Source organism: Primulina eburnea, chromosome 7 (assembly GCF_022965805.1).
Source record: "Primulina eburnea isolate SZY01 chromosome 7, ASM2296580v1, whole genome shotgun sequence".
Lineage (NCBI taxonomy): Eukaryota > Viridiplantae > Streptophyta > Magnoliopsida > Lamiales > Gesneriaceae > Primulina > Primulina eburnea.
This window is the reverse complement of record NC_133107.1, coordinates 3950188-3975867: the sequence shown is the minus strand read 5'-3', so window position 1 is coordinate 3975867 and position 25680 is coordinate 3950188. Positions and strand designations below refer to the sequence as shown.

General features: G+C 34.1%; 3 protein-coding genes across 3 annotated transcripts; 1 reads left to right on the top strand and 2 right to left on the bottom strand.

Moving 5' to 3' along the window:
- Positions 1-9554: 9554 nt before the first annotated feature.
- On the bottom strand, positions 9555-11562 carry LOC140836745 (uncharacterized). The gene is made up of 3 exons (XM_073202488.1): positions 11330-11562; positions 10612-10926; positions 9555-10131 (listed from the first exon to the last, which is right to left on the bottom strand). Exons 1-3 carry the CDS (start codon positions 11427-11429, stop codon positions 9758-9760), a joined length of 789 nt encoding a protein of 262 aa, XP_073058589.1. The 5' UTR covers positions 11430-11562; the 3' UTR covers positions 9555-9757.
- A 1915-nt stretch (positions 11563-13477) lies between these two features.
- Positions 13478-14920, top strand: LOC140837387 (uncharacterized). The gene is made up of 2 exons (XM_073203524.1): positions 13478-14501; positions 14813-14920. The coding sequence occupies exons 1-2, from the start codon at positions 13478-13480 to the stop codon at positions 14848-14850; spliced, it is 1062 nt and encodes a 353-aa protein (XP_073059625.1). The 3' UTR covers positions 14851-14920.
- Positions 14921-19620: 4700 nt separating this feature from the next.
- On the bottom strand, positions 19621-23213 carry LOC140836744 (uncharacterized). Its single transcript, XM_073202487.1, is given in 13 exon segments — positions 19621-19966; positions 20065-20218; positions 20297-20359; positions 20401-20608; positions 20710-20787; positions 21104-21146; positions 21412-21468; positions 21571-21609; positions 21611-21631; positions 21956-22012; positions 22228-22289; positions 22795-22894; positions 23089-23213. Coding segments are annotated over 13 exon segments (1083 nt in total). The 5' UTR covers positions 23182-23213; the 3' UTR covers positions 19621-19858.
- Positions 23214-25680: the final 2467 nt, after the last annotated feature.

Below are 25680 nucleotides of genomic sequence, written 5' to 3'. Positions count from 1 at the left end.
CAGAAAATCAACAACTCATCATGGCTGCTGCATTTTAGATTTATGGGTTCTGACTGAAGATTTCATCGGAAGGCCGAGCGAGAATTTTAGGATTCATGTGTGATATACTGGGTATCTCGTTCTTGCATCGTCCATGTTCGAATGATGCTTTGTTCAAGCTGTTCCGGAAGAACATTGAGTTTGTTTAGTTTTAGATATAGGCTGAAAAATAATAAAACTAGACAGACTGGTCCACCACCCACTTATTGATCGAGCATCCCAATAAAAAGAAAGCAGAGTAGAAAGTCAAAGCAGCAATGGCAGTGCCAGCCCACACAGCAACGCAATATTTATTTACTTTCCTTCAGATTTTCGAGATCGCCGCCTTCCCGTAACTCAAATATGTAGTTATTTGGCTTTAGAGTGAGTTTAATGTGAGATCGTCTCACGGATCATAATATGTGAGATGAGTCAACCCTACTCATATTGATAATAAAAAGTAAGCAAAAATTTGTGTGAGATGGTTTCACGGGTCATATTTTGTGAGACGGATCTTTATTTGGCTAATCCATGAAAATGTATTGCTTTTTATGCTAAGAGTATTACTTTTTATGGTAAATATAGGTAGGATTGACTCGTATCACAGATGGAGATCCGTAAGACGGTCTTGTATGAGACTTACTCTAAAAAGTAATACTCTTAGCATAAAAAGTAATAATTTTTCATAGGTGAATCAAATAAGAGATCCGTCTCACAAATACAACCCATGAAACCGTCTCACACAATTTTTGTTTTGATTTTAAAAATGTCGATTCAGAATTTTTTACACGTATTTCCACAAGCAATTAAACATCAACTTATATTAAGATTCAATTGACTTATTTTGTCGTATATCTAGGATAATTATTTCATTAATAATTTATCTAATATATTATCAAGAGTATTTAGTAATTAAATTATTTTTTTGAATTTTTTAATTAAATGAAATCAGGAAATGTATATGATTCGAGGGGCAATTAAATTTCCTAATTCTTGTTTGCTATAAAGTGGAGCATTGTACATACTTTTAGCCCATTAGGAGATAACATCTTGCAATTATAATATAAAATTTCCTACTTGCAATTATATAATATAAAGATTAAGTAGGCTAAACCGAAATTAATCATAATATACAGTTTTGCTATCTTGTTCATTAACCGTGTCTATATATATTCTTATAAGTGACACATTTCTATTGGATATATAATTTTGTTTATACTTAATTACATTGTTGAATGTCACTTTATCGATGACCGATATTGGTGGACAACATAATAAAAATGTCCTAATATAGATAAAACATTATATATGTGTGTGTGTAGACACGCACACAATGATTTATAGCTAATGTAATATCGCTTTTTCGATATGAGATTGTTCATCGTATCATCTTATCTTTGGCAGAGGAATGAATCATCAGGGTGGTCAACTCAGACAAAAGTAAGGTAATCTATTAGAGAATAATGTGTTAGTTAACAATGCAACAATGCAATTAGTTAGAAGTTTGTTACGAGAAGTTAGAAACCCAACTGTATAACTAAGAAGGTGATTTAAAATCACAAAAACTCAATTCTTGCATTGGGCTGATAAGAAAGAAATAAATTCTTCCGCAACATGGTATCAGAGCAAAACCGCTCTGCTCGCCGGAATTGATTTTCTCACATCGGTCAGAAAGTTTCAACAATCCGTTGAACATCTTCTCGGAGATATTATACTCCATCGTCTGTTTCATTTGTGGATCAAGTGCTTCGAAATTCATGGCGACCACAGGCTCATCCGCATGGAATGTACCAATTCGATCTATGGTTGATGATCCATCGAGTCCATACTTTCTTCATCACTCAGATAATCCAGGAATCACGCTTGTCTCTCAGCCACTCACAGGTGATAACTTTGCATCATGGAGCCGAGCTATGAAGATCGCACTCTCGGTCAAGAACAAATTTGGGTTTGTTGATGGATCCATCCCCAAACCAGCAGAGTCCGAATCGAATTTACTAAACGCCTGGGTTCGCAACAACAACATAGTCATTTCATGGCTATTGAATTCTGTATCTAAAGATATCTCAGCCAGCGTGTTATTTGCGGAATCGGGTGCGGAAATTTGGAATGATCTTAAGGAAAGATTTCAACAGAGTAATGGCCCTCGAATCTTCCAACTCCGTCGCGAATTACTTGACCTTCGCCAAGATCAAGATTCGGTTAGTGTCTATTTTACCAAACTTAAGGCTCTATGGGAAGAGTTGAATCATTTTCGCCCTACATGTTCTTGTGGGAAATGCATTTGTGGTGGAACCAAAAATGTTGAAACTTATGCTCAGATGGATTATACAATGACATTTCTCATGGGTCTCAACGAATCGTTCACTCACATCAGAAGCCAAGTTTTACTTCATGAGCCTCTGCCATCAATTAGTCGAGTCTTTGCTCTAATTGTTCAAGAAGAACGACAACGGGGGATAGGAGGACATCAAGGCACCGTGCTGCCAAATCAAGGCATGGCTTTTACACTCAAAACTGATCATTCTCAGTCACACCTGAGTAACCGCAAACCACAGAAATATCAGAAAGGACGACCATATTGCACCACCTGTAATATTCCAGGACACACGGTTGACACATGCTACAAGATACATGGTTACCCACCTGGATACAAAACTCGTTTCAAGGTTGGCTCCAGAAACTCAGCTGCTCCTGTCAATCTTGTATCTGGCCACGCAAATGTTCCTGAAGTCCAAGATGACACAAATGTTTTCCAGCATATCAACAAAGGCCACATGGAGCAATTAATGGCCATGTTTATACAGCAACTCTCTTCGGCAGACACCAATAACAAACTTCTAACTAATTGCATTGTTGCATTGTTAACTAACACATTATTCTCTAATAATTTGAAAATTTCGTGTACCATTGCCTTGACGCTTGACGAAGTCCATAAATCGACTTATGTAAGTGACAAACAAGTTTGGGACCAACCTTGCAAGCGGAATGAGAATTATATCCCAGTGGAAGATCCATATAAACCTCTTCGGTGAGGTCACCATTTAAGAAGGCATTATTGACGTCTAGTTGAGCAAAATGCCAGCTTTGACTTGCTGCCAAGGCAAGAGTCACTTTGATTGTGGCAAGCTTAGCGACTGGAGAAAAGGTTTCAAAGAAGTCTATGCCTTCTTGTTGAGTATAACCTTTGGCCACTAAACGAGCCTTATATCGAGCAATGGATCCATCTGAATTATGTTTTATTTTGTAGACCCAGCGGCAACCAATAGGTTGTTTGCCTGAAGGAAGTGGCATTACTGTCCAAGTGTGGTTTTCTTCCATGGCAGCAAGCTCATCTCCCATAGCTGTCCTCCAGTGATCACATTTAACCGCTTGATGGTAAAACTGAGGCTCATCTTGAGATGATATGTTGAGGGCGAAATGGCGGTATGACTTGGACAGTGCCTCATATGAGATATAATCACTGAGTGGATAATTGTGTGTAGTGGGAGGAGTGGAATTATTTGTGATCATATGGCAATGATAGTCCCTTAGATAGGATGGTAGTCTTGAAGATCTTGTGGAAGAACGAGTTGGAACTAGCTGCTGTGGTTCAGTTGAATGAGTGAGTGCCTCCGTAGATTCATTGGAAATAACTTGGTCGAGCTGTATATCTGGTGGTAGATCACTAACCAGATTATCAGAGATAGTCATTGGTGCTGGTTGAGGAAGAACAATCTCTGGAAATGGATCCACGATCTCATATTACCTCCACTGATGGTGATCCTCTTGTTGATATCACTGCATACCGGCGTCTAATTGGCAGACTTTTATACTTAACATTAACAAGGCCGGATATCACCTTTGCAATCCATAAACTCAGCCAATATGTGGCTACACCACGTACCTCTCATCTACATGCCATACACCAAATCTTACGATATATCAAATCTAATCCAGGACAAGGATTGTTCTTCTCCGCCTCCTCACCAATTCAGCTCCGAGCTTTTTCAGATGCTGATTGGGCTGCCTGTCAGGACACCAGAAAATCAGTCACTGGATTCTGCGTGTTTCTTGGTGATGCTCTCATATCATGGAAGACAAAGAAGCAGCCAACAGTTTCCCGGTCATCTACTGAAGCAGAATATAGAGCTTTGGCCACCACAACCACTGAGGTCTTGTGGCTCCTCCAGCTACTAAAGGACCTACACTTTGACATATCAACACCAGCTGCCATTTTTTGTGATAATCAGTCTGCCATTCACCTAGCAAACAACCCCATTTTCCATGAACGAACAAAACATATCGAGGTCGACTGTCATTTCATCCGTGATAAAATCAAGGAAGGATTCATCAAACTCCTACCAGTCAATTCTGAACTACAACTTGCTGACATGTTTACTAAACCTCTCCCATATTCTAATCTCTCATTTTTAATGTCCAAGATGTCTATAAAAAACATTTATAGTCCATCTTGAGGGGGGGCTATTAGAGAATAATGTGTTAGTTAACAATGCAACAATGCAATTAGTTAGAAGTTTGTTACGAGAAGTTAGAAACCCAACTGTATAACTAAGAAGGTGATTTAAAATCACAAAAACTCAATTCTTGCATTGGGCTGATAAGAAAGAAATAAATTCTTCCGCAACATAATCCAATCAACTAATTAGCACACAGTTGTACTCTTTTTCTCTTTCCACAGTATATGATAAAATTATAGTGATGTTTAAGAAAAACTCTTAAGAAAAATGAGAAACCAAAAACCGTATTTAATTTAAGAAAAATCAAAACACACCCTTGATAGAAATATCGAAAGACCAAATTGAGAATGAAGTACTATAGATTCAGAAGCAGTAGTTAATCTATTATACTAAACTAGTGACATCCATTTTTTTGTACTATCTATCAAATGATGTCATTACTTGCTGTAATAGTTCTGTATAATAATAAACTTTATTTAAATCCATTAAATGAAGCGTATAGATCATTAACTGTTCACTATCATTTTGAATACAAAAACAAATAACAAGTCTATCCTTGGATTCATATACCCATAACAGAAAAAAAGAGACATTCTTGTTCAAATGTTGAAGACAATTTATGAAAAGATTTCATGATGTGTTCACAAACACTTATCTTTTTTTGAAATTGTGAAATCAATCACGTATTCTAGCTTATCATATTGAAAGTTTGAAAAAACTAGCACATGTTATCATATTGAAAGTTTACAAAAACTAGCACATGTTATAAAGTTTTATAATACTCAGAAGATTACTCGTGCTATCATTATTTACACATTCTTTTAGTATATTTACCTATTGAAAAATGTGTAGTGTTTGTAAGATATAGAAAGAGTTTTTCCTACAATCAAAATTCATTAATGTTGAGTTGTAATAATACTAAGAGCTTCAGCAGTAGGCAAAAGTAAATCCTACTGAAATGAGTTTGTACAAGTGTATACTAATTAAAATCTTTTATTGATACGTTCTGGAATTGACCAATTATATATATATATATATATATATATATATATATATATATATATATATATATATATATATATATATATCTATACAATCTATAAATATATGAGTTTGAATTGTGAATTTACTTAGTTATCCTTCACTCACAATTACTTCATTAATGTTTTACTTATTTACCCTTTCACTCAACATTACTTCATTAATGTTTTATTCATTTATTTATTTATGTGACTTTTCAATTTTTTGATCTAAAGATTGATATTTAAAATAAAAATAACTTTATTCTATTATTTTAGTTGAATGGACGATAAATATTACAAACACATTAATATGATATTTTAATTTATTCAACATTACTTCATTAATGTTTTATTCATTTATTTATTTATGTGACTTTTCAATTTTTTGATCTAAAGATTGATATTTAAAATAAAAATAAATTTATTCTATTATTTTAGTTGAATGGACGATAAATATTACAAACACATTAATATGATATTTTAATTTATTGAATTGTGATACTTAATTAATGTTTGAGACCATGTAGATTCTATATGCTCTTTTGCAATTTTTTCTTATATTTTATTCGCATAATTTGATTAGTTTGAATTATTTCAACTAGACAGAGAAATTAATGATAAATTAAAAAGAACGAAAACTACTTTCTACTTTTGTATTAAATTTATTAGATAATCCTTATAATTTTTTACCGAATATAATTCTTTTAAAAAATATGAATTATAGTGATAATTTATTTTCATTCATTAGAAATTAATTTTTTAAATATGATATTTTTTAAACAATCTATAAATATATGAGTTTGAATTGTGAATTTACTTAGTTATCCTTCACTCACAATTACTTCATTAATGTTTTACTTATTTACCCTTTCACTCAACATTACTTCATTAATGTTTTATTCATTTATTTATTTATGTGACTTTTCAATTTTTTGATCTAAAGATTGATATTTAAAATAAAAATAACTTTATTCTATTATTTTAGTTGAATGGACGATAAATATTACAAACACATTAATATGATATTTTAATTTATTGAATTGTGATACTTAATTAATGTTTGAGACCATGTAGATTCTATATGCTCTTTTGCAATTTTTTCTTATATTTTATTCGCATAATTTGATTAGTTTGAATTATTTCAACTAGACAGAGAAATTAATGATAAATTAAAAAGAACGAAAACTACTTTCTACTTTTGTATTAAATTTATTAGATAATCCTTATAATTTTTTACCGAATATAATTCTTTTAAAAAATATGAATTATAGTGATAATTTATTTTCATTCATTAGAAATTAATTTTTTAAATATGATATTTTTTAAATTTGTATTACTTATTATTTTATTTATATATGTGTTTTACTACACATATTTATTTGATTGATATTATTTAAAAAATATATTTACTATGAAATATTAATCATCAATATTAATTTACAAATGATCCATTCTGATATAAAATTAACTGTCTATAATATGTATTCTAAAAAAACAGAGAAAGTCAAACAAAATCTGCAAATGGTTAAAAGTTAGCAGATCTATATATACCTCTATAAATATATGAGTTTGATTTGTGAATTTTTTTAGTTACACTTTTACACACTATTACTTAATTAATGTTTCATTTATTTATTTTGGTGAATTTTTAATTTTCTGATTTAAGAGTTGAGATGGAAAATGAGAATACTTTATTTCATTATTTTAGTTGGATCGACGAAAAATATTACAAATATATTAGTATGATACTTTTTTATATTTTTAATTTAATAATTGTGATATTAATTAATGTCTCAATATATATCTCAAGCTTACATTTTTCTACAAGTGTTATAAAAACTATGTGAGAAAATGTTATTTTTCTTATGATTTTTTTCCAATTAAAATGGATATTGAGAGCATGCAAATTCTATATGCTCTTTTGCAATTTTTTTTGAATATTTTATATGCAATATAATTTGATAATTTTGAGTTATTTCAACGTTATTCATAGAAAAGAAATTAATGAGAAATTAAAAAGATTGAAAATTACTTTATATTTTTATATTAAATTTATGAGATAATCCTTATAATTTTTTAATTAAGACAATCCTTGTAATAAATATGAATTATAACGCTAATTTATTATCATTTATTAGGAATTAAATTTTTTAGATATGATATTTTTAAACTGAATATTACGTATATGTGTTTTCTACACATATTTATTTGATTGATATTATTTTAAAATTTTATTTAACATGAAATTATTAATCATCAATATTATTTTTCAAATGATCTATTATGATATAAGTTAACTATGTATATTATATATTTTTAAAAAGGAGAAAGTTAAACAAAATTCGCAAGGAGTTAAAAGTTGGCAAAAACAAAATTGATATTTAACTTAATAACAAGTTTATGGATTTTATTTTAACATCATTATGATAATTTAGTTAATTAAGATAATTTTATTTGACAATCGCTATATGCACTTCATTTAAAAATATTGTGACTTTGGTTTTAGTAATTCATTATTCTATTAATTTTATTTTTATTATTTTCCATTGTGAATAATATTTGGATGGAAAATATTTTTGTTAATTTGATAGAGCTATCATTATGTTATAATTACACGAATTGAAAAATATTATATAAATAAATGAATATTTTGATTATCATCATCATGTATTTATATTTATTGTGTTTTGTTATATTTAGATTAATAAATACTTATAAACAAGATGTTATTCAAACGATTTTAAAAATTATCTAAATCTTTATTTTTCATTATTAGTCACCTACGTGCATCGCACGTGATCATTCCTAGTATATATATATATATATATATAATTGGTCAATTCCAGAACGTATCAATAAAAGATTTTAATTAGTATACACTTGTATATATATATATTAAAAATAATTGAATCAGTTAATATACGATGACATATTCAGATACAGAGAATAAAAATCCTAGTTGGAAAAAAAAATGATATAAATAGATTATATCGAATGGTTTCTGCAAATCCGTTGTAGTTAGGGGTGCAAACGAACCGAATCGAGCCGAATAATAGTAAAAAAGTCAGGCTCGAATTCGGCTCGAAATAGGTATATTCGAGTTCGAGCTCGATTCGAAGTTCGATAATTTCAAATATTTGGGCTCGAGCTCGGCTCGAAATGAAGTTCGAGTTCGAGTTCGGCTCGAAATATTCGAATATATTCGTGAACTATTCGAATTATTGCTCGGATATTAAGGTTTGAAAGCTCGAAATGCTCGAAATATTCGAAATGTATATATATATATATATAATTATATATATTAATAAAATATTAAGGCTCGCGAACTATTCACGAACTATCGAACAAAATAATTTGGGCTCGAGTTCGGCTCGAAAAAAAGTTCGAACGTGTTCGAGTTCGGCTCAAATTCGATAAGTTCGAATACGAATCGAATATTTATCGAGCCGGCTCGAAAAACTCGCGAACATGTTCGGTTCGTTTGCAGCCCTAGTTGTAGTCTAGTTGCTTAGGATACTTGACTCTCACCCTCTAGACCCGGGCTTCATGCCCACCCAAAGGAATGTCTTTTTCTGCCGTTCTAGATTAGATACTCCCAATTTTCTGCATGGAGCACTTGATTGTATCCCAATTCCGAGAGAGAGAGAGAGAGAGAGAGAGAGAGAGAGAGAGAGAGAGAGAGAGAGAGAGAGAGAGAGAGAGAGAGAGAGAGAGAGAGAGAGAGAGAGAGAGGAGAGAGAGAGAGAGAGAGAGAGAGAGACCAGAGTGCAGAAGCTCTTCCTCAACATTCCAGTAGGTGATTGGTGTCATGGAGCACCTTGAACTCTATCATTTGAGTACACTTCTGTGAGCATGTCCGTGCGCGCTCATAATGAAATGTCCAATTATCTTTTGCAAAAAAGTGTGAATCTAGTGTTGGTATCCGACACTAGGATTCCAAAGATGATGCAATGAAATGGTTCCAGGTAAAATATGAGACCGTTATTTCCAACAAAGCATCAAACATTGTTGTTCAAGGCAAATTATGGGTTGCATAAATCATTTCCAAATAAAATGATCGCAAGGAAACAATGATCTAGATTTGGGTGAAATTATTGGTTAAATGTCACAACAAAAAACTCAGACGCATTCCCACAAGTCAACGACCAAAAATTGCAATAAAACAATGAAACAATTGAAGGCATGCGATTATACTTAATGCAGCAGCCACAAAACAAAGTTAACCAAAAAAAGAAAAGAAAAAGAAAACAAATTACTCTATGATCTGATAAGCAGCTCAACAAGTTCACTTTTCTTGAGTTTTGAGTAACCCTTGATTCCTTTAGATTTTGCTACTTCTTTCAATTGAGTAAGATTCATTCCCTCGAATTTCTTGGATATCTCAATGTTTCCATCTGTTGCTAGCAAAGTTTCACTTTTAGCTTCAACTGTGTCTCTTGGGCTTGATACAAATGGTATCGGGGACTTTCTCACGAAAGTTGATGGGTGCCTAGAGAATTCTGAAGGTGGCGGCAGTGGCAATGAAGGTGATTCCAAGCTCAATGTTGATGAATCTTCAGCTGTTATTTTATTCTTTTGTGAATCTTTTTGGGGAGATGGAAATTTACTCCCTTTCTTGCCTATTGTTTTCCCTACGAGAAAATTAATTCTAAATTCAAAACAAATGACCAAACACAGAACCTCCCATCAAGATGGAGTTATCAAGTAAAGGTGCATAACTTAAGATGCAAAATTAAAGAGTTACGGTAGCAAGGAAGGGGAACATTCCGTACAGCTTTCCAAATCAACTTCACAACAAATCATAGAGTTGTATTAAGCTCAAAGGCATTCCCAACTTTAGAAGAAGTGAAAGCCATTTAAATGGGGTCGTCTTCGGTTTCTAAAGATGTAAGCAATGTTACAACTCCCACAACTTTTATATTTTGCTGTTGGAAAAGCCGCCATGCATAATAAATTACTAATATTTGGAGTTGAAGTTTGCAAGGACTGCCAAATTACTAGTTTCCCTAAACTTTAAGTCTTGAAATGACAAATCCCTTCACCCTGTGCAAGGTTTTCAATTAAAATTTAGTTGCCAGCATCAATGTAAACACAACACTTGACTGTCTGACCTTTCCCTGGAGTCCTTGATTGGAAAAGAGCCTCCAACATTGCTTCAGCAGATGGCTTGTCTTCATCTAACTTTGAAGCGCTCTTCTTGGAGTTCAGAGACTCCCCTTTAGATATCGAGGACTGTATTCTCTTAAAAACGGCTAGGATCTCTTCTTTGTTGGGCGACACGGGCTTTTTATTGTCAACCGATTGCGAATTATCCCCTGTTCCACCTCCTTTATTGGCCTTTCGAGGGAAAGGATTCTTCTGAGGAGGTTTTTCTCCTTTGTTTCCATCAGCTCGTATGCTGGAAACTGAAAGTTTATCTGCTAATTCTGCCAAATTGAACAAGCTGCATCAAGAAATTTTACCTCAGCCTGATGCAAACAAAAGGTTTGTTTTCGAGTGCTTGTACGCAAATGCTTAGAGAGGCAGGAAAAGTACGAAGCTACATTTTTCTGAAAAACTATTTGGCATAATTTCGTCCCAATCCGGTAACTGTGTACTTGCCATGGGTCTGCCCCCTAAAAGTTTAACTTATAAAATCCAAAACGATCCAATGCATGAACACAATATTCCTGTATCTTCCAAATGCGATAAGTCAACAGCCTTTTTCCCAGAAAACGAAAAATTATTCAGTTCCACAGTAAGGGACATAGAACCATCAACCAAATCACACAAATATCGGGGGAAATCCTTTGACAACAAATAAAATAAATGGAAGATTCAAGATTGTACCTTTGAGGGAAAAGAAGGGCTTTCCCAATTTGTGTCCGTTCAAGATAGGAAAATATGGTGAGCGAAGAAGAGAATTTGAGTACAAAACAGTTGCACTCATAATTTTTTTATTCCTATAGTTTCTGGATAACGCGAGAGTCAAGTGTCAAGATTCAACAACAAGATAAGATCCAACATGAAATTGGTAATCTGACATATTCTATCCAGAAATTTGGATTTTAAAAGCTCATGAAATGTCAAAGATGATAATGTTTCTTAAGATTTTATTTTATAATCTTTAAAATTAATCATTTCCATTGTTTTTATTAACAATTTAATGATAATGATAACGATAATGTGATAGTAACAGTGATAGTGATAATCAATAATTATCAATTATTATGGCTATTATGATAAATAATATTAATTTTTTTTAGAGATGGTATACTTTGAGATAGTTCACGAGTCTATATTTATGAGCACAAAAATTTATGTGAGATGATCTTACGTGTCAATTTTGTGAGATGAATTTTGATTCGATCCAATTATGAAAAAATATTATTTTTTTATATTAAAAATATTATTATTCATAATAATTATGGATCAAATCAACGTGTCATTACTATTATACGCATGTTAGACCATCTCAAAATAGATTTACTCAAACTTTTGCTGCCAATGCAAATCAATAATTGGCAACAAAAGTTCGGATAAATCTATTACATAAAAAAAAACTGAACTGACTGAACTCGAGGAACGATGAGAATATGACTATATGAGTGAGAGAAAAAATTGATGAATTTGAAGGTGAATATTTAGGCTACGTTTGGTTGGAGGATAAAATAATGAAATTATTAAGAAAAAATTGATTGGAGTAGATAATGATAAAATAATATTATGTTTGGTATGATTGTAAAGAATGAGATAAATAATAATCTTTTGATGAATTGACAAAATTGTCCTTCCAGTTTTGTGATGGCAGTCGGCGGCGGCGGTGTTCGACAGGCCGGAAGTGGGGGCGACGACGGCCGAAGGAAGGGGTAGTCGTCGTCGGCGGCGACGGTGGTCGGCCGACAGCGGTGGTGGTCGCCCGGTGATCGGTGGAGGGAAGTGGTGGTGAGTTTGGATTTAGGAGAAATGTAAAATTGGAAAAATAAGATGAATTAAGATTGAGATAAATAATCCTAGGAGGTGATGAGTGATTATTTTATCACACATAATATAATTTAATCATTCATATGAGAGATTGACTAGGTTAAATAAAAAACGTATCAAACATGTGATTAGGTGGGTTAAAAAAAATAAACTCACCTAATCACCCCAATCAAACGAAGCCTTAGAACATTTAGGCAAGTACTTATAATATATGTTTTTATAGAATTTTTATAAAATGTTTTTATAAATAAATATATATTTACACAATTATTTTATAAAAATATTTTTACAAATGAAAATGTGCATGAACTATTAAAAAAATGATTTTATATTTAAAAATAATTAAGAACGTGTTTGGAATTATTCTATAAAAAAATTTAATCTTCGTTTAACTTACAATTTTTTATTTTAAAAAATATCTCTCAATTATTTTTTTATAAATTAGGCTAAGAAAACAATTTGTTTTAAAAAATATTTTTTTACAAAAATCTTATCCAAACACATATTTTAAGTTTTTCACTTAAAAACACTAAAAACTTTTTAAAAATAATTTTCCTAACAGAAGTTCTATTTGAACAAGTACTTTTAAAACGTTTTTAGGGTTTTATAAATGAAAAACTGAAAGTTTGTTTTTTGATAATTTTATGAAATTTTTTGAAGGCTGGTTATTCACATCTCATTTACCAAATGTAAATGTTAAAGGAAGTTGAGCTGTAAAATAGCCATATGATACGTAGTCCATATTAGAGATTATTCTCTAATATTTCTTTCCTTATCTGTATATGATTTAGCTTAATCATAGGCTTTAGAATAGGATCATTGTACATCACCACCAAGTATATATATACTTGTAATGATCATTCGTTGTAATTAATAAGAATAATATTCACCAAATCATTTATTTACATGGTATCAGAGCGTGTATTCTCTGGGCATCAAAACAAAACATAATATTTCTTCCTAGCCGACTTCCATGGGAGACGATAAACCAAGAGGCACGGGTTCAGGAGCAAAATGGGACAATCCCAACCATCAACTTTATCTTCATCATTCGGATCAACCTGGCGCCATTCTTGTGCCACAGTCTTTGGCCGAAGACAATTACAGCACATGGAAACAGTCCATGACCATGGCGTTGACAGTCAAAACAAGATTGGACTCATAGATGGTTCAATCAATGAGCCAAGTGAAAGAAATTCAGATGAGCACCAACAATGGAATCGCTGCAACAATTTGGTAAAGACTTGGCTACTGGGATCTATGTCTAAAGACATTGCTGGTAGTGTAATCAATTGCAAAAACGCTAGACATATATGGCTGGAATTGCAGGAGAGGTTCTCACAAGTGAACGTGGTTGAGCTATTCAACATCGAAAACGAAATTCATAATTGTGTACAAGGCAGCATGTCTGTGGGATCTTATTTTACCAAACTGAAGGGACTATGGGATCAGCGTGAAGCAATCTGTACTTTTCCTATATGCACTTGTGGATCAATCAAAGAGGTGGCTGCATATCTGGAAACACAGAAAACCATGAAATTTCTCATGGGTCTCAATGAATCATATGCAGGTGTTCGGAGTAATACCTTATTACTGGATCCATTACCCACGGTGAATAAAGCATATTCCCTAGTACTCCGCCATGAGAAACAAGCAGAAGCGACATCCGGAAAGAGTCAAGACCAACCAGAAGCTGCTGTCTTTGCCATAAAGAATCCAAATCGCAAGGCTGAAGATGAGCAAAGGTGCACAAAGTGCAACAGGACAAATCACACCACCAAAAATTGTCGTGCACATCTCAAATGCGATTTTTGCGGATGGAAAGGGCACACTGTAGAATTTTGTCGCAAAAAGAAAGCAGCAACTGAGGATAATTCAACAATTTCGAAGGGAAATCAAGCTGCATATCTAACTGAAAAGAAAGAGACGAGCTTTCCGTTCTCATCTGAGCAGTGCAGGCAAATACTAGAAATGTTGAGATCCAAAACCCCCTCTGCAAATCATGTTAGTAATTGCTCAACCCATGATGAACTTTCAGGTAAAGCTTTTTCACTTATCCTTAATGGAAAAAGGAATACTTGGATCTTTGATAGTGGGTGTACAGACCATATGGTTTATGATCAGAACTTATTTACACATTCGAAGCCTGTCAAAAATCGTACCGTGGAATTGCCAAATGGTTCAATGGCTCAAGTGACTCATATTGGCACAGTAACTCTATCTCCAGATTTAATTCTTGACAATGTCTTATGTATTCCATATTTTCATCTGAATTTAATTTCAATTAACAAGCTGACCCGCAATCCATCTAATATAGCTATTTTCTTCAACAATATTTGCTTTGTCCAGGACCTACGCTCGGGGAAGACGATTGGGACGGGAATTGAACGAGAGGGCCTTTACTATCTCGATCAAGCCAATAAAGGAATGTGTAATCACACCAAAGCCTCAAGTCCGCCCTCTTGGCACCAACGTCTAGGGCATCCATCTTCTAAAGTCACTCCATTATTTAATTCTCCATGTTTCCGAAATAAAGCTTGTAGTACAGACAAATGTTTGATTTGCCCTCTGGCAAACAAACAAGACTTCCTTTTTCTTCAAGTTCCATCACTACTGAATCTAGTTTTGATTTGATACATGTTGACATTTGGGGTGGTTACAAAGTTGCTTCAATTTCAGGTGCGAAATATTTTCTTACTATCGTTGATGACTATACTAGATGCACATGGGTTTACCTTATGAAACATAAATCAGAAGCTGGAAATCTTTTGGTCAATTTTGTCAACATGGCTGAAAATCAATTCAATTCCAAAGTAAAGATCATTCGTAGTGACAATGGCCCAGAATTCAGACTTGAAACTTTCTATGCAAACAAGGGCATCATTCACCAAACCAGTTGCATCAATACACCACAACAAAATGGTGTCGCTGAACGGAAACACAGACACTTGTTAAATATGGCACGTGCCCTCCTTATTCAAGCTGGTCTTCCTCATCACTTTTGGGGGGATGCCATCCTTACTTCAGCCTATCTCATAAATCGCACACCAACTCCTCTCCTCCAAGGTAAAACCCCATATGAAAGGTTGTTTAACAAAGTCCCAAACTACTCACATTTACGAGTATTTGGTTGTTTGTGTTTTGTTTCCACGCATGCCCAAAACCGTTCAAAATTTGATCCTCGAGCATCACGTTGCATCTTTCTTGGATATCCTTATGGGAAAAAGGGGTATCGTGTTTTCGATATTACTCAGAAAAAGGTATTAGTCTCCAGAGATATCATTTTCCTTGAGAATATTTTTCCTTTCCAAAATTCCAAGGATTCCGCTGCACCACAAAAAGATTCAGAACCCTTGTTCCCAAATCAATATTCAAACCTTGATTTCGAACCTTTATCTGAGTCTTCATCTCATACCAACACCAATGAAACACCACACATTGACATAACCATCAATGAACCTGCTTCTCCCGACATCTCTTCACCAAACATGTCGCCACCATCATCAAATATACCAGCTGTTCCACCACCCCGACGTGGAGGTCGCGCCATTCAAGCTCCACGATATCTACAAGACTTCCATATCGAGATGGCCCTCCCTTCAAGAACTGAACCAACGTCATCCACAAGCTTGGTTCAACATTCAGGTATTGTTCATCCGCTATCCCAATCTTTATCTTATACCAAACTTTCGCAAGCTCATAAAACATATGCTACTAAGCTATCTCTCCACAAAGAACCTGCTAGTTATTCACAGGCTGTCAAAGATCCAAAATGGCGCAAGGCCATGCAACAAGAAATTTCTGCTTTGCAACATAATGGGACTTGGAGTTTAGTAACACTGCCATCTCACAAGCAACCAATCGGCTGCAGATGGGTATACAAAATAAAATTAAAGGCTGATGGGACGGTGGAGAGATACAAAGCACGATTGGTGGCTAAAGGTTACAGTCAAATTGAGGGCATTGATTACAGGGAAACTTTCGCACCTGTGGCCAAGTTAGTTACAGTTCGTGTCTTGCTTAGTGTGGCATCACTGCGTGGTTGGCATTTACATCAATTAGATGTTAATAACGCATTTCTGAATGGTGAGCTTGATGAAGAAGTATACATGTCCTTACCTCCTGGCTTCGGACGAAAGGGGGAGACTCGTGTTTGTAAACTTCATAAATCATTATACGGATTGAAACAAGCCTCTCGACAGTGGTTTATAAAGTTATCCAATGCACTCAAAGCTGCGGGATTCCACCAGTCTCTTTTTGATTATTCTTTATTCGTCCGACAGCGGCAAGGTACCTTTTTGGCATTACTTGTGTATGTTGATGATGTGATATTGGCTGGAGATAATTTGCAAGATATAGAAGAAACTAAGACCTTCTTATCCAAGCAATTCAAACTTAAAGACTTGGGAAAGCTTAAATATTTCCTCGGCATAGAGATTGCAAGGTCAAGACAAGGAATCAGTTTATCACAACGAAAATATGCTTTGGAAATTTTAGAAGATGTCGGGTTCTTGGGTGCTAAGCCTTCTCGTTTTCCGGTAGATCAAAATTTGTCACTCACGCACTCGGATGGAGAACTTTTAAATGATGCATCAGCTTACAGAAGATTAGTAGGGAGGTTAGTTTATCTAACCATAACTAGACCAGACCTCACTTATATTGTTCATGTGTTGAGTCAGTTTATGGACAAACCTAGACAACCACACTTGGAGGCAGCCCACAAAGTCCTTAGGTATATCAAACATACTCCTGGACAAGGTATTTTATTACCATCTACAGGTTCTCTTCAATTAAGAGCTTTTTGTGATGCTGATTGGGCTCGTTGCAAGGATACGAGAAGGTCAATTACAGGTTTTTGCATCTTGCTTGGTCAAGCACCAATTTCTTGGAAGACAAAGAAACAGACAACCGTATCTCGTTCAAGTGCTGAAGCAGAGTATCGTTCTATGGCTACTACATGCTGTGAGATCACATGGTTGAAAAACATCTTAAAAGACTTGGGAGTGAGTCATATGCAGCCAGTGAATTTATACTGCGACAATCAAGCAGCCATACACATAGCCGCAAATCCAGTCTTTCATGAGCGAACAAAACACATAGAGATAGACTGTCACTTAGTGCGTGAAAAGATTCAAAATGGAATGATTCGGACTACTCACATTCACACTTCAGATCAGCCAGCAGATTTATTTACCAAGCCTTTGAGCACTGTGCAGTTTGAAATTTTACTCAACAAGTTGGGTGTCATTAACATACACTCCAACTTGAGGGGGAGTGTTAAAGGAAGTTGAGCTGTAAAATAGCCATATGATACGTAGTCCATATTAGAGATTATTCTCTAATATTTCTTTCCTTATCTGTATATGATTTAGCTTAATCATAGGCTTTAGAATAGGATCATTGTACATCACCACCAAGTATATATATACTTGTAATGATCATTCGTTGTAATTAATAAGAATAATATTCACCAAATCATTTATTTACAGTAAACATTATTTTTTAAATGAAAAAGCCGCTCGGACTGTAAATGACTAAATTAGTATATACATTAATATGTGATATTAAATATAACTTTCAAAGTTTCAAGATAATGCAAAATGATAACATGGTAATAAAATTACGTGTCTTTCTTCCATTTAAAGACTGGTGGTAATTGTCCTGCACTACTCTTTATTTCAATAAACAATACGAAGACGAAGAATTGCAAAGGGGGACAGGGGATGGATGGATCTTTCTCCATTAAAAATCTACTTTTCATAATGCATTATGATGTTTATTCCCAAAGTAATCACAGAATGTAGTGATGTGGGCTTCAACAGAAACATGCCACCTTCCCATTAGAACCAACCAATGACATCCTGAAGACAAACTGCGAGGGAGGAAAAGTCATGTACCTGTAACATTCATCACCGTAGCCCTGTGCTCAGAAAATGAAACACTTTCAAGTTGGTAGTACCTGAGATTCATCAAGTAGCTTCTGACTGATCTCCAACTCCCTTCCAAGCTTGGAAAAAGTGAGATCTTTTTTTTAATTGGAGGTCCAAGCAGTGGGCAGATTTTTGCAGCAATCAAAGATTTATAATGAACATTGAGCTTCTGCATGTACTGATCAGAACCCTTTGACATGAAGGTCGTAGACACACAATTAAGGACGTAGAAATAAAGTTCAAAATTTAGTACCATTATTATAAGGAGAGCCACACCGCAGGCACGTGTTGCGTCCTTGATTTCATAGTCCACAGTGCCTACAGATGGGATAATTGCATTCGTGACAAGCCACAAACAATTGACCATTAGAACTCAATCCCAGTTGTTGACGACAAGTGCTGCATGAAAGAACCCCAGGCGCCATCATCTTCATTTCTCACCTCCTGCTGTGATTTTCAAAAATTTCTCTATATTTGAGATCTAAAGTCTTCTTTTTGCTACTTTATAAGTATGATAAAAAGCAAACCTGTTGCTTGATATGAAATCAATGAGAAGTATGAGCTATTTTTGTAATGGAATTCAAAAGATGGAAAATGAATGAATCAGATGTGGGTTGAGGTGTTGGCGTCATGTATTTGTAAACCCAGATGGAGAAAGATGGAAGCAAGGCCGTTTTCTTGACAGAGATTTGAAAATTTGCCGGAATTTGAAGCAAAATTGCACTTGGGGTTTGCTACATCTCAACTCACCCAACCAACAATCCTTGAGGTTTAAGCTCACTTTAGCCAAACCAAAATACACAGAAAAGCTGAAACTAAGGCTGACTAAAGTTTTGAGCAAATCTCACTCACATTTTTACAATCAAACTCAAACAATTTATCGGGTTCCGGAAATGTTGCCATGGGCTCGAAGACTTGACTATTTTGGTTCCTTTCTAGGTATTTTAGTATTCTTTCTGCACATTTCAGACTCCGTCAGCATAAAACGCGAGATTACTAAACATATATGCCTTCTCCAAGTAGTGAAATACTTGCTGCAGGAAAATCACATGACGTAATCATATTTGTGTTCCAGCCCAAGTGGAGACGAGGTTTAAAAAAATATGGCAGTTCCGCATTGAAATATTCATCTCCAATTTATGTACCATTTAAGAGATGCAGCTACTAGCTGCGAATACAAACCGTTCACACAAGTGAGAAACCAAACACCAGTGACACCATCAAAAGTAATACGACACAATCTCACAATATCAATATCTTGTGGAAATGAGTCGACCAGTAACCTTTGTTTCATCGATCTTCGAGATCATAAAATACACACATTAAAGCGGACATCAAATTCAAAGAGTTCATTTCAAATCCGCAAACTAAAACATCAGCAAACACAGCATAGAAAATTGTTTCATGTGCTAGAAGCCCCGTCTCAAGACTCAAAATGCTTGGCTTTCCAGCAGTTTCAAAGACTCTAAGGCTCCGCACTGCTACACCTTATGGTATAAACCTTCACTACACTGGATGTGTCGCAAACAACTAGGTTTTCTGAATCAGAGGGAGTGGTGCAGAGCCAATTGACCTGAGCCAGTGAAAACCAATCAGAACAATGTCATGATAACCGGAAAAAAGCAAGTCCTTGACAATCAAATGACCAGGGAGAAGATTGTGTTCACCCACCTTTTTTTTCAGATTAATGTTCAAGCGAAGAAGTTGGTTCCCATGGTTACCCAGACCATCCTCGTAAGCTTTTGACCAATCCCACAGCTTTATAGACTTATCATTCCCACCTGAAATGATAAACTTCCCTTTCTCTCCAAACGTAGAAAAGGTCCTGATAGATTCAATTACAAATATAAGATACTTTACAACAATTAGATTTCGACAAACAAGCACAACACCACAGTATAGCTTACACGAGGATGCAGCAGCAGTGTGTCCGCCCATTGAGTAGTCTAAATGCAGTCCATTCGATCTTGATGGGAACCAGAAGCTTCAGCATCTTTTGATGTTGACTTAGATTTAGTTCCTAGCTTAGGCTTTACTGAAATTTTGGATTTAAGTGGGGCCATAGGCTCTGTATCAATATTGAGTATACTGACGACACCATCACCCTTAGCCACTACACAGATCTTTCCAACTTTATCCACCATGTCTACTTCAGGAACTGCTAGAACATGGATAAAAGCTGGGTTTAGACACTGTCCTGCATCACCTTTATTGCCTGTATCACGTATTTAAATTACAAATGTCAATGAAGAAACAAAGAAGAAAACCAAAGAACGTGGAGAACAGATGAGGACAACACATAGGATGAATCTATACCCATGTCCATAATTTTATTCGGCCGTCCTTTGGAGAAGTCCCACAGCACAAGTTTCGAATCAAGACCGCCAGATATGACTGCAACAACAACCACAAAAAAATAAAATGAAATAACAGACAACACTGATGTATTAGACATTGCATAGCAACTAAAACATGAATGTTTAGCAACCAGAATACCATATTATTTAACTGAAATGATACTCAAGACAGTAGATGTCTAGAATGATGCAGTACAGATAAGACACATAGAATACTAATGAAAATACAACACAAAAACGATTGTGAGATACTTTAAGACTAGGATTTGTCCTGCCTGCGCGTATGTGTCGGGAAGGTTGAACAAACAGTCAAATGCACCATACATCAGCTCATGCATATAAACAAAATTTACCTTCCCAATTCCTCCAAGGAAGAAACTGAACAGTGCTGCAAATCTGAAGACAGAAATGTTACAAAAGTTCTCAAAGAATTTGAAAATAAAAAAACAATAAAAAATTAAAACCATTAAGTAATGATATAATAAACATCGAAGGGACATCAACCTTGAGAGAAGTTAACAAGCTTTCCATAAGATCAAGAGATCAGAACACTGCATCTATCGTTTGAAGGGAAAATAAAAATCCCATAATAAACAGACCAAATAAACTGAAACCTTCTTACAGAAATACATTTAAAAATATCTTATGAAAAGAAGCATACGCTCTTGTGGCCAGCTCTTAGAGTTTTGAACATGCAGTGTTGTTGGATGTCAATGATCTGCAACAAAGCAAGAGTCATTGTCTCAGCCACAGCTCCCTAAACATTGCAGATGGCATACTCCTGTGATGGATGTAAAACCTCTCTGACAAATAAAACTACCTTCACATCTCCAGCATCATCAGCCGCAGCAAGGAAAGGGCGACTTTGAATGGAAAGCAATCTTCAATTGCGCAAGTGACACATCCAAAACAACAGGTTCGCGTATGATTTAGTTTCATGTACTAGAAAAATAACTAGATTGTCTACATCAACATGGATAGATAAAAATTCAGATAAGAAAGCCGATGGTTTACTATGTAGATATAGTGAATCATGCAAAGTAAAGCTCAACAAAACCCCATCATGAAATACAACTCTTTCTTTTCTCTTTCACTTCAGACCAAGTATATAGTTTATCCCCCTAACAGAAGTGCAGAAAAATTTCACACCAACAAACGATGTTATGAAAAAAAAAACAAATAATATAAAAAATCATAATTTATACCTGATTTATCTCAACCTTGTTATAGTTGTAGCATTCAAGTTGCTTCAATGAATCTGTCTTTAATGACGACAATCAATGAATTAGTGCCATTGCTAGCATCTGGTGTGCGACAAGATATAAAAGTTTTAGAAAGCAAAAATCTTAGTATATTAATGAACAAGCCAGAACACAAACAGAAGTAAGATAATGGCTCAAGAAATCACAGTTTATTTTTTTCCGAGAAAACATTGCAAAAACAATTTAACATGGTCAAATCAACGCACACAGCATACCATATGCAGATCAAAACACTTGACTTCATTGCCAGCAGAAACATAGATGATATCTTCATTCCCTGCGAATGGACACAGACATAAAATCACAATCATGAGAAGACCACGTGACAATTCTCCAACAAAACATATTTCTCATAAACTGTGTCCACAAAACATATTTTTAATATTGTTCATCAATAAAAAAAAGTAACCTCGAGTACTCATAATGTAGATGAAGTGACAGATAGTGAACTTTATCAGGAAGCTTCTCAAATGTACATCATCAATTAAAATTTTTCTTTCAACCTATACTAACAAAAACATTAACTCAATGAAATTCTTCGAAAATTCCTTGACCTAAACAATAGCCCTTTATAAGTGCAGGAATCAAAAAATAGGCAAATTTCCCAATTGCAGTGCACAATCTCATTACAATAAGCCCTACATCTAGTTGAAGTTGCAAGAAACCATGAAAAAACATATGGGCACATTAGATACTTCATAGTGATACAGAATATAAATCAGTCTGAAGAAAGGTCGACGAAACCAGTAAAACATAGAAAAAACGTAAGGGAAAGTACTAACCTGGTTTGAAACATAACGATGAAACAGGAATTCCATTCGCTACATCCATCTTAAACAACACATCTTTGCACCGTAAATCAAACCAGCAGACGAAACCATCCTGTTGTTGCACATACAAATCAATCAAGAGACTAAAAACTCTGTATATAATCAACAAAAGGAAAATAGATCCAAAAACGCTAACATGTTTCTCAGAATCGTAACTTTGTGTATCATTCTCAAGAAAATTAAAAATAAACACAGAAAAACACGCATGCTTCCGATTAGTTTGAGTAGAGAGAGAACGTTAAGGACCTCTCCGGCAGTGGCTATAATTCCAGGGCGGAGGCGAGAAGCGATACATGAAGTGGCGGCAGCTGAGTGGCCTTGCAATCTTCTGGGTTCCATCGCCACGGGTCGGAACCTAGAATCTAACCCGAACCCAAATTACAGTTTGGCCCGAATGAATCCGTATATACGTCCTACCGTATTAAATTTATTTTGTAAATAAAACTAAATCTTGAATTAAAAACTATTTATATTTATATGTACGACGGTATTTTAAAATATTAAGATATTATCTTTCATTATATCTTCTAAATTTAACTAAAAACAGATCAACTCTATCGATATTTACAATAAAAAATAATATTCTAAATATAAAAGTAATAATTTTTCATGTATAACTCAAATAAAATATCTGTCTCACAAATATGACCTGTGAGACCGTCTCACACAAATTTTTGTCAAATAAATAATGATAAATGAACAATCATATATCATTATATTGATATTTACCATCATTATATTTTAAAATTTTAATTCAATAAATTACGATATTTTTATAAAAAAAATTATCTCTGTTTTACAGTTTGAATAAAAAAAATTAGAGAAAAAAATATCAATTCGATAAATATTAGTTTCAATTTATTTGTAATGTGTGTCATGCTCCAAAATAAAAAATGATTCATGAATTGACATTTTATAATGCATGAGTTTATTTTTTTACATTATTGATATTTGACGATTTTGATGTACAGATTAGATATTTGGATGCTTTAATTTAGACAAACTCTTGTCACAATTGTAAAACAAAACAATATTCAATGCAATTATATATATCTTTTAAAAAATTGTTGAAAAAAGAAAGATACGACAATTGTCATGCAAATTATCTTCATGTAGCAGCATTGTGATCATTGTCGCGCAATGTAATAGACTTCACTTAGCAAAAAGCATAGATTTTAGCAAGTTTCCCCAAAAAATGATATTTCGATACAAAAATTATGTATGCCGAAATATTATTAAAAAAACGATGGAGAAATATATACAATCCGAAATCAAAATCGAAATATTTAATACGGATTGTGCTTTTCTATGATAATATGGAAACGCTGAGAGCTTGATTTTTAATATTGTAAAAGGATATATAATTATAATTTTACCTCTGTATATACATATTATGAATGAAATTGAGCACCAAACTAAGTTAGTGTCGTTGATTACATCGAAACGATGACGATCATTATGATAATGTAATACAAAAAATACAGAATAAAATAATCAATAAACACAAACATTTACATGGTTCACCTAATATAGGTCACGTCAACGGAGCTACTGCAAATCTTTTATAACAAAAATAAATATTACAAGTGTTTACAACAAAACTCTCAAAAGACCAAGTTCCCGAGTATAACCAATAAAATATTTTATCTGACTCTTATAAGAGAACCTCACAACACTTTGCTCTCTTTTGATTAAGAAGCTTTAAAATTTCTTGGATTTGGGATGATTGAAATGAAGTGGTAAGCTAGCTACCTGTTTATAGGTTTGAAAACGTGTTTCCAATGCGTCAAAATTTCTTCTGCCGCCTACCGTCAATAAATCCAGTTGATCTCACCTTACTTAACATTTCTCTCACTTGAAAACTTGATTCTTATCATGTCTTCACATCATCAATACAACAAGCAGCTCATATATCTTCATTTATACTTGCACTCCAACACAACTTCAGTTTGTCAATAGTTACAGCTTTCGTGAGCATATCAGCTGGATTCTTACTTCCAAGAATATTCTCAAGCATCAAGACTCCATCTTCCAGTCTTGATATGATGAAATGGTACCGAACTGTATATGCTTCGTTCTAGCATGATAAACATGTTTTTTTGCTAAATGAATAGCATTCCGACTGTCACGGTATAAGTGCTACCCTCAAGCTTGTGATCCAGTTCTTTCAGAAATATCTCAACAATATCATCTCCTCCATATATAGTTTGTGCCTCCACCACGTTATGTGCCACAATTTTCGTTAGGATTAATCGTATTACACCTGACACATGTCGGTCAAGGAGCTCTAAGTAATCATTTTCCATATTTTTCGTCTTATTTCCTGATAGAGGTTGATGAAACTTCTTACCATATATATAATCTCTAATATGTAACTGCCAGAACGTGAAATATGTACCGTCTAACCTGTAGATTCCTGGTCTCGATTCATCATCTCCGACAATCTCTTCTCTAGCCTCGACAGAAAATCTAAAAAAAAAATCTGATATGAAAGATTAAATAAATCTGCAACCACAAAGCATACTCAAAATTCTATGAATTTTACAACATGAGTTTGATACCAGTTGTCGGGGATTGCACTGAAACTATGTCGATCATGATGATAATATAATACCAAAAATGCAGAATAAAATAATTTAAAAAACATAAAAATTTACGTGATTCATCTACATTCAAATAGTTGTTGTAAACATTTTATAACAGAAAGAAATATTATAAGTGTTTATAATAAAACACCCAAACGCGCTTCAAAATTTCTTCTGTCACCCACCTGCATTAAATCCAATGGATCCCACCTTACCTAGCAGTCACTATAAATATACATCTTTCCAGCTGATA

Coding starts and splice junctions, on each gene's coding strand:
- LOC140836745 (XM_073202488.1), bottom strand. CDS start 11,429: ATGAGTGCAACTGTTTTGTACTCAAATTCTCTTCTTCGCTCACCATAT. Junction 10,927..11,329: donor GCCCTTCTTTTCCCTCAAAG/GTACAATCTTGA, acceptor TCAATTTGGCAG/AATTAGCAGATAAACTTTCA. Junction 10,132..10,611: donor ATCAAGGACTCCAGGGAAAG/GTCAGACAGTCA, acceptor ATTTTCTCGTAG/GGAAAACAATAGGCAAGAAA.
- LOC140837387 (XM_073203524.1), top strand. CDS start 13,478: ATGGGACAATCCCAACCATCAACTTTATCTTCATCATTCGGATCAACC. Junction 14,502..14,812: donor AACCCATGATGAACTTTCAG/GTAAAGCTTTTT, acceptor TGCTTTGTCCAG/GACCTACGCTCGGGGAAGAC.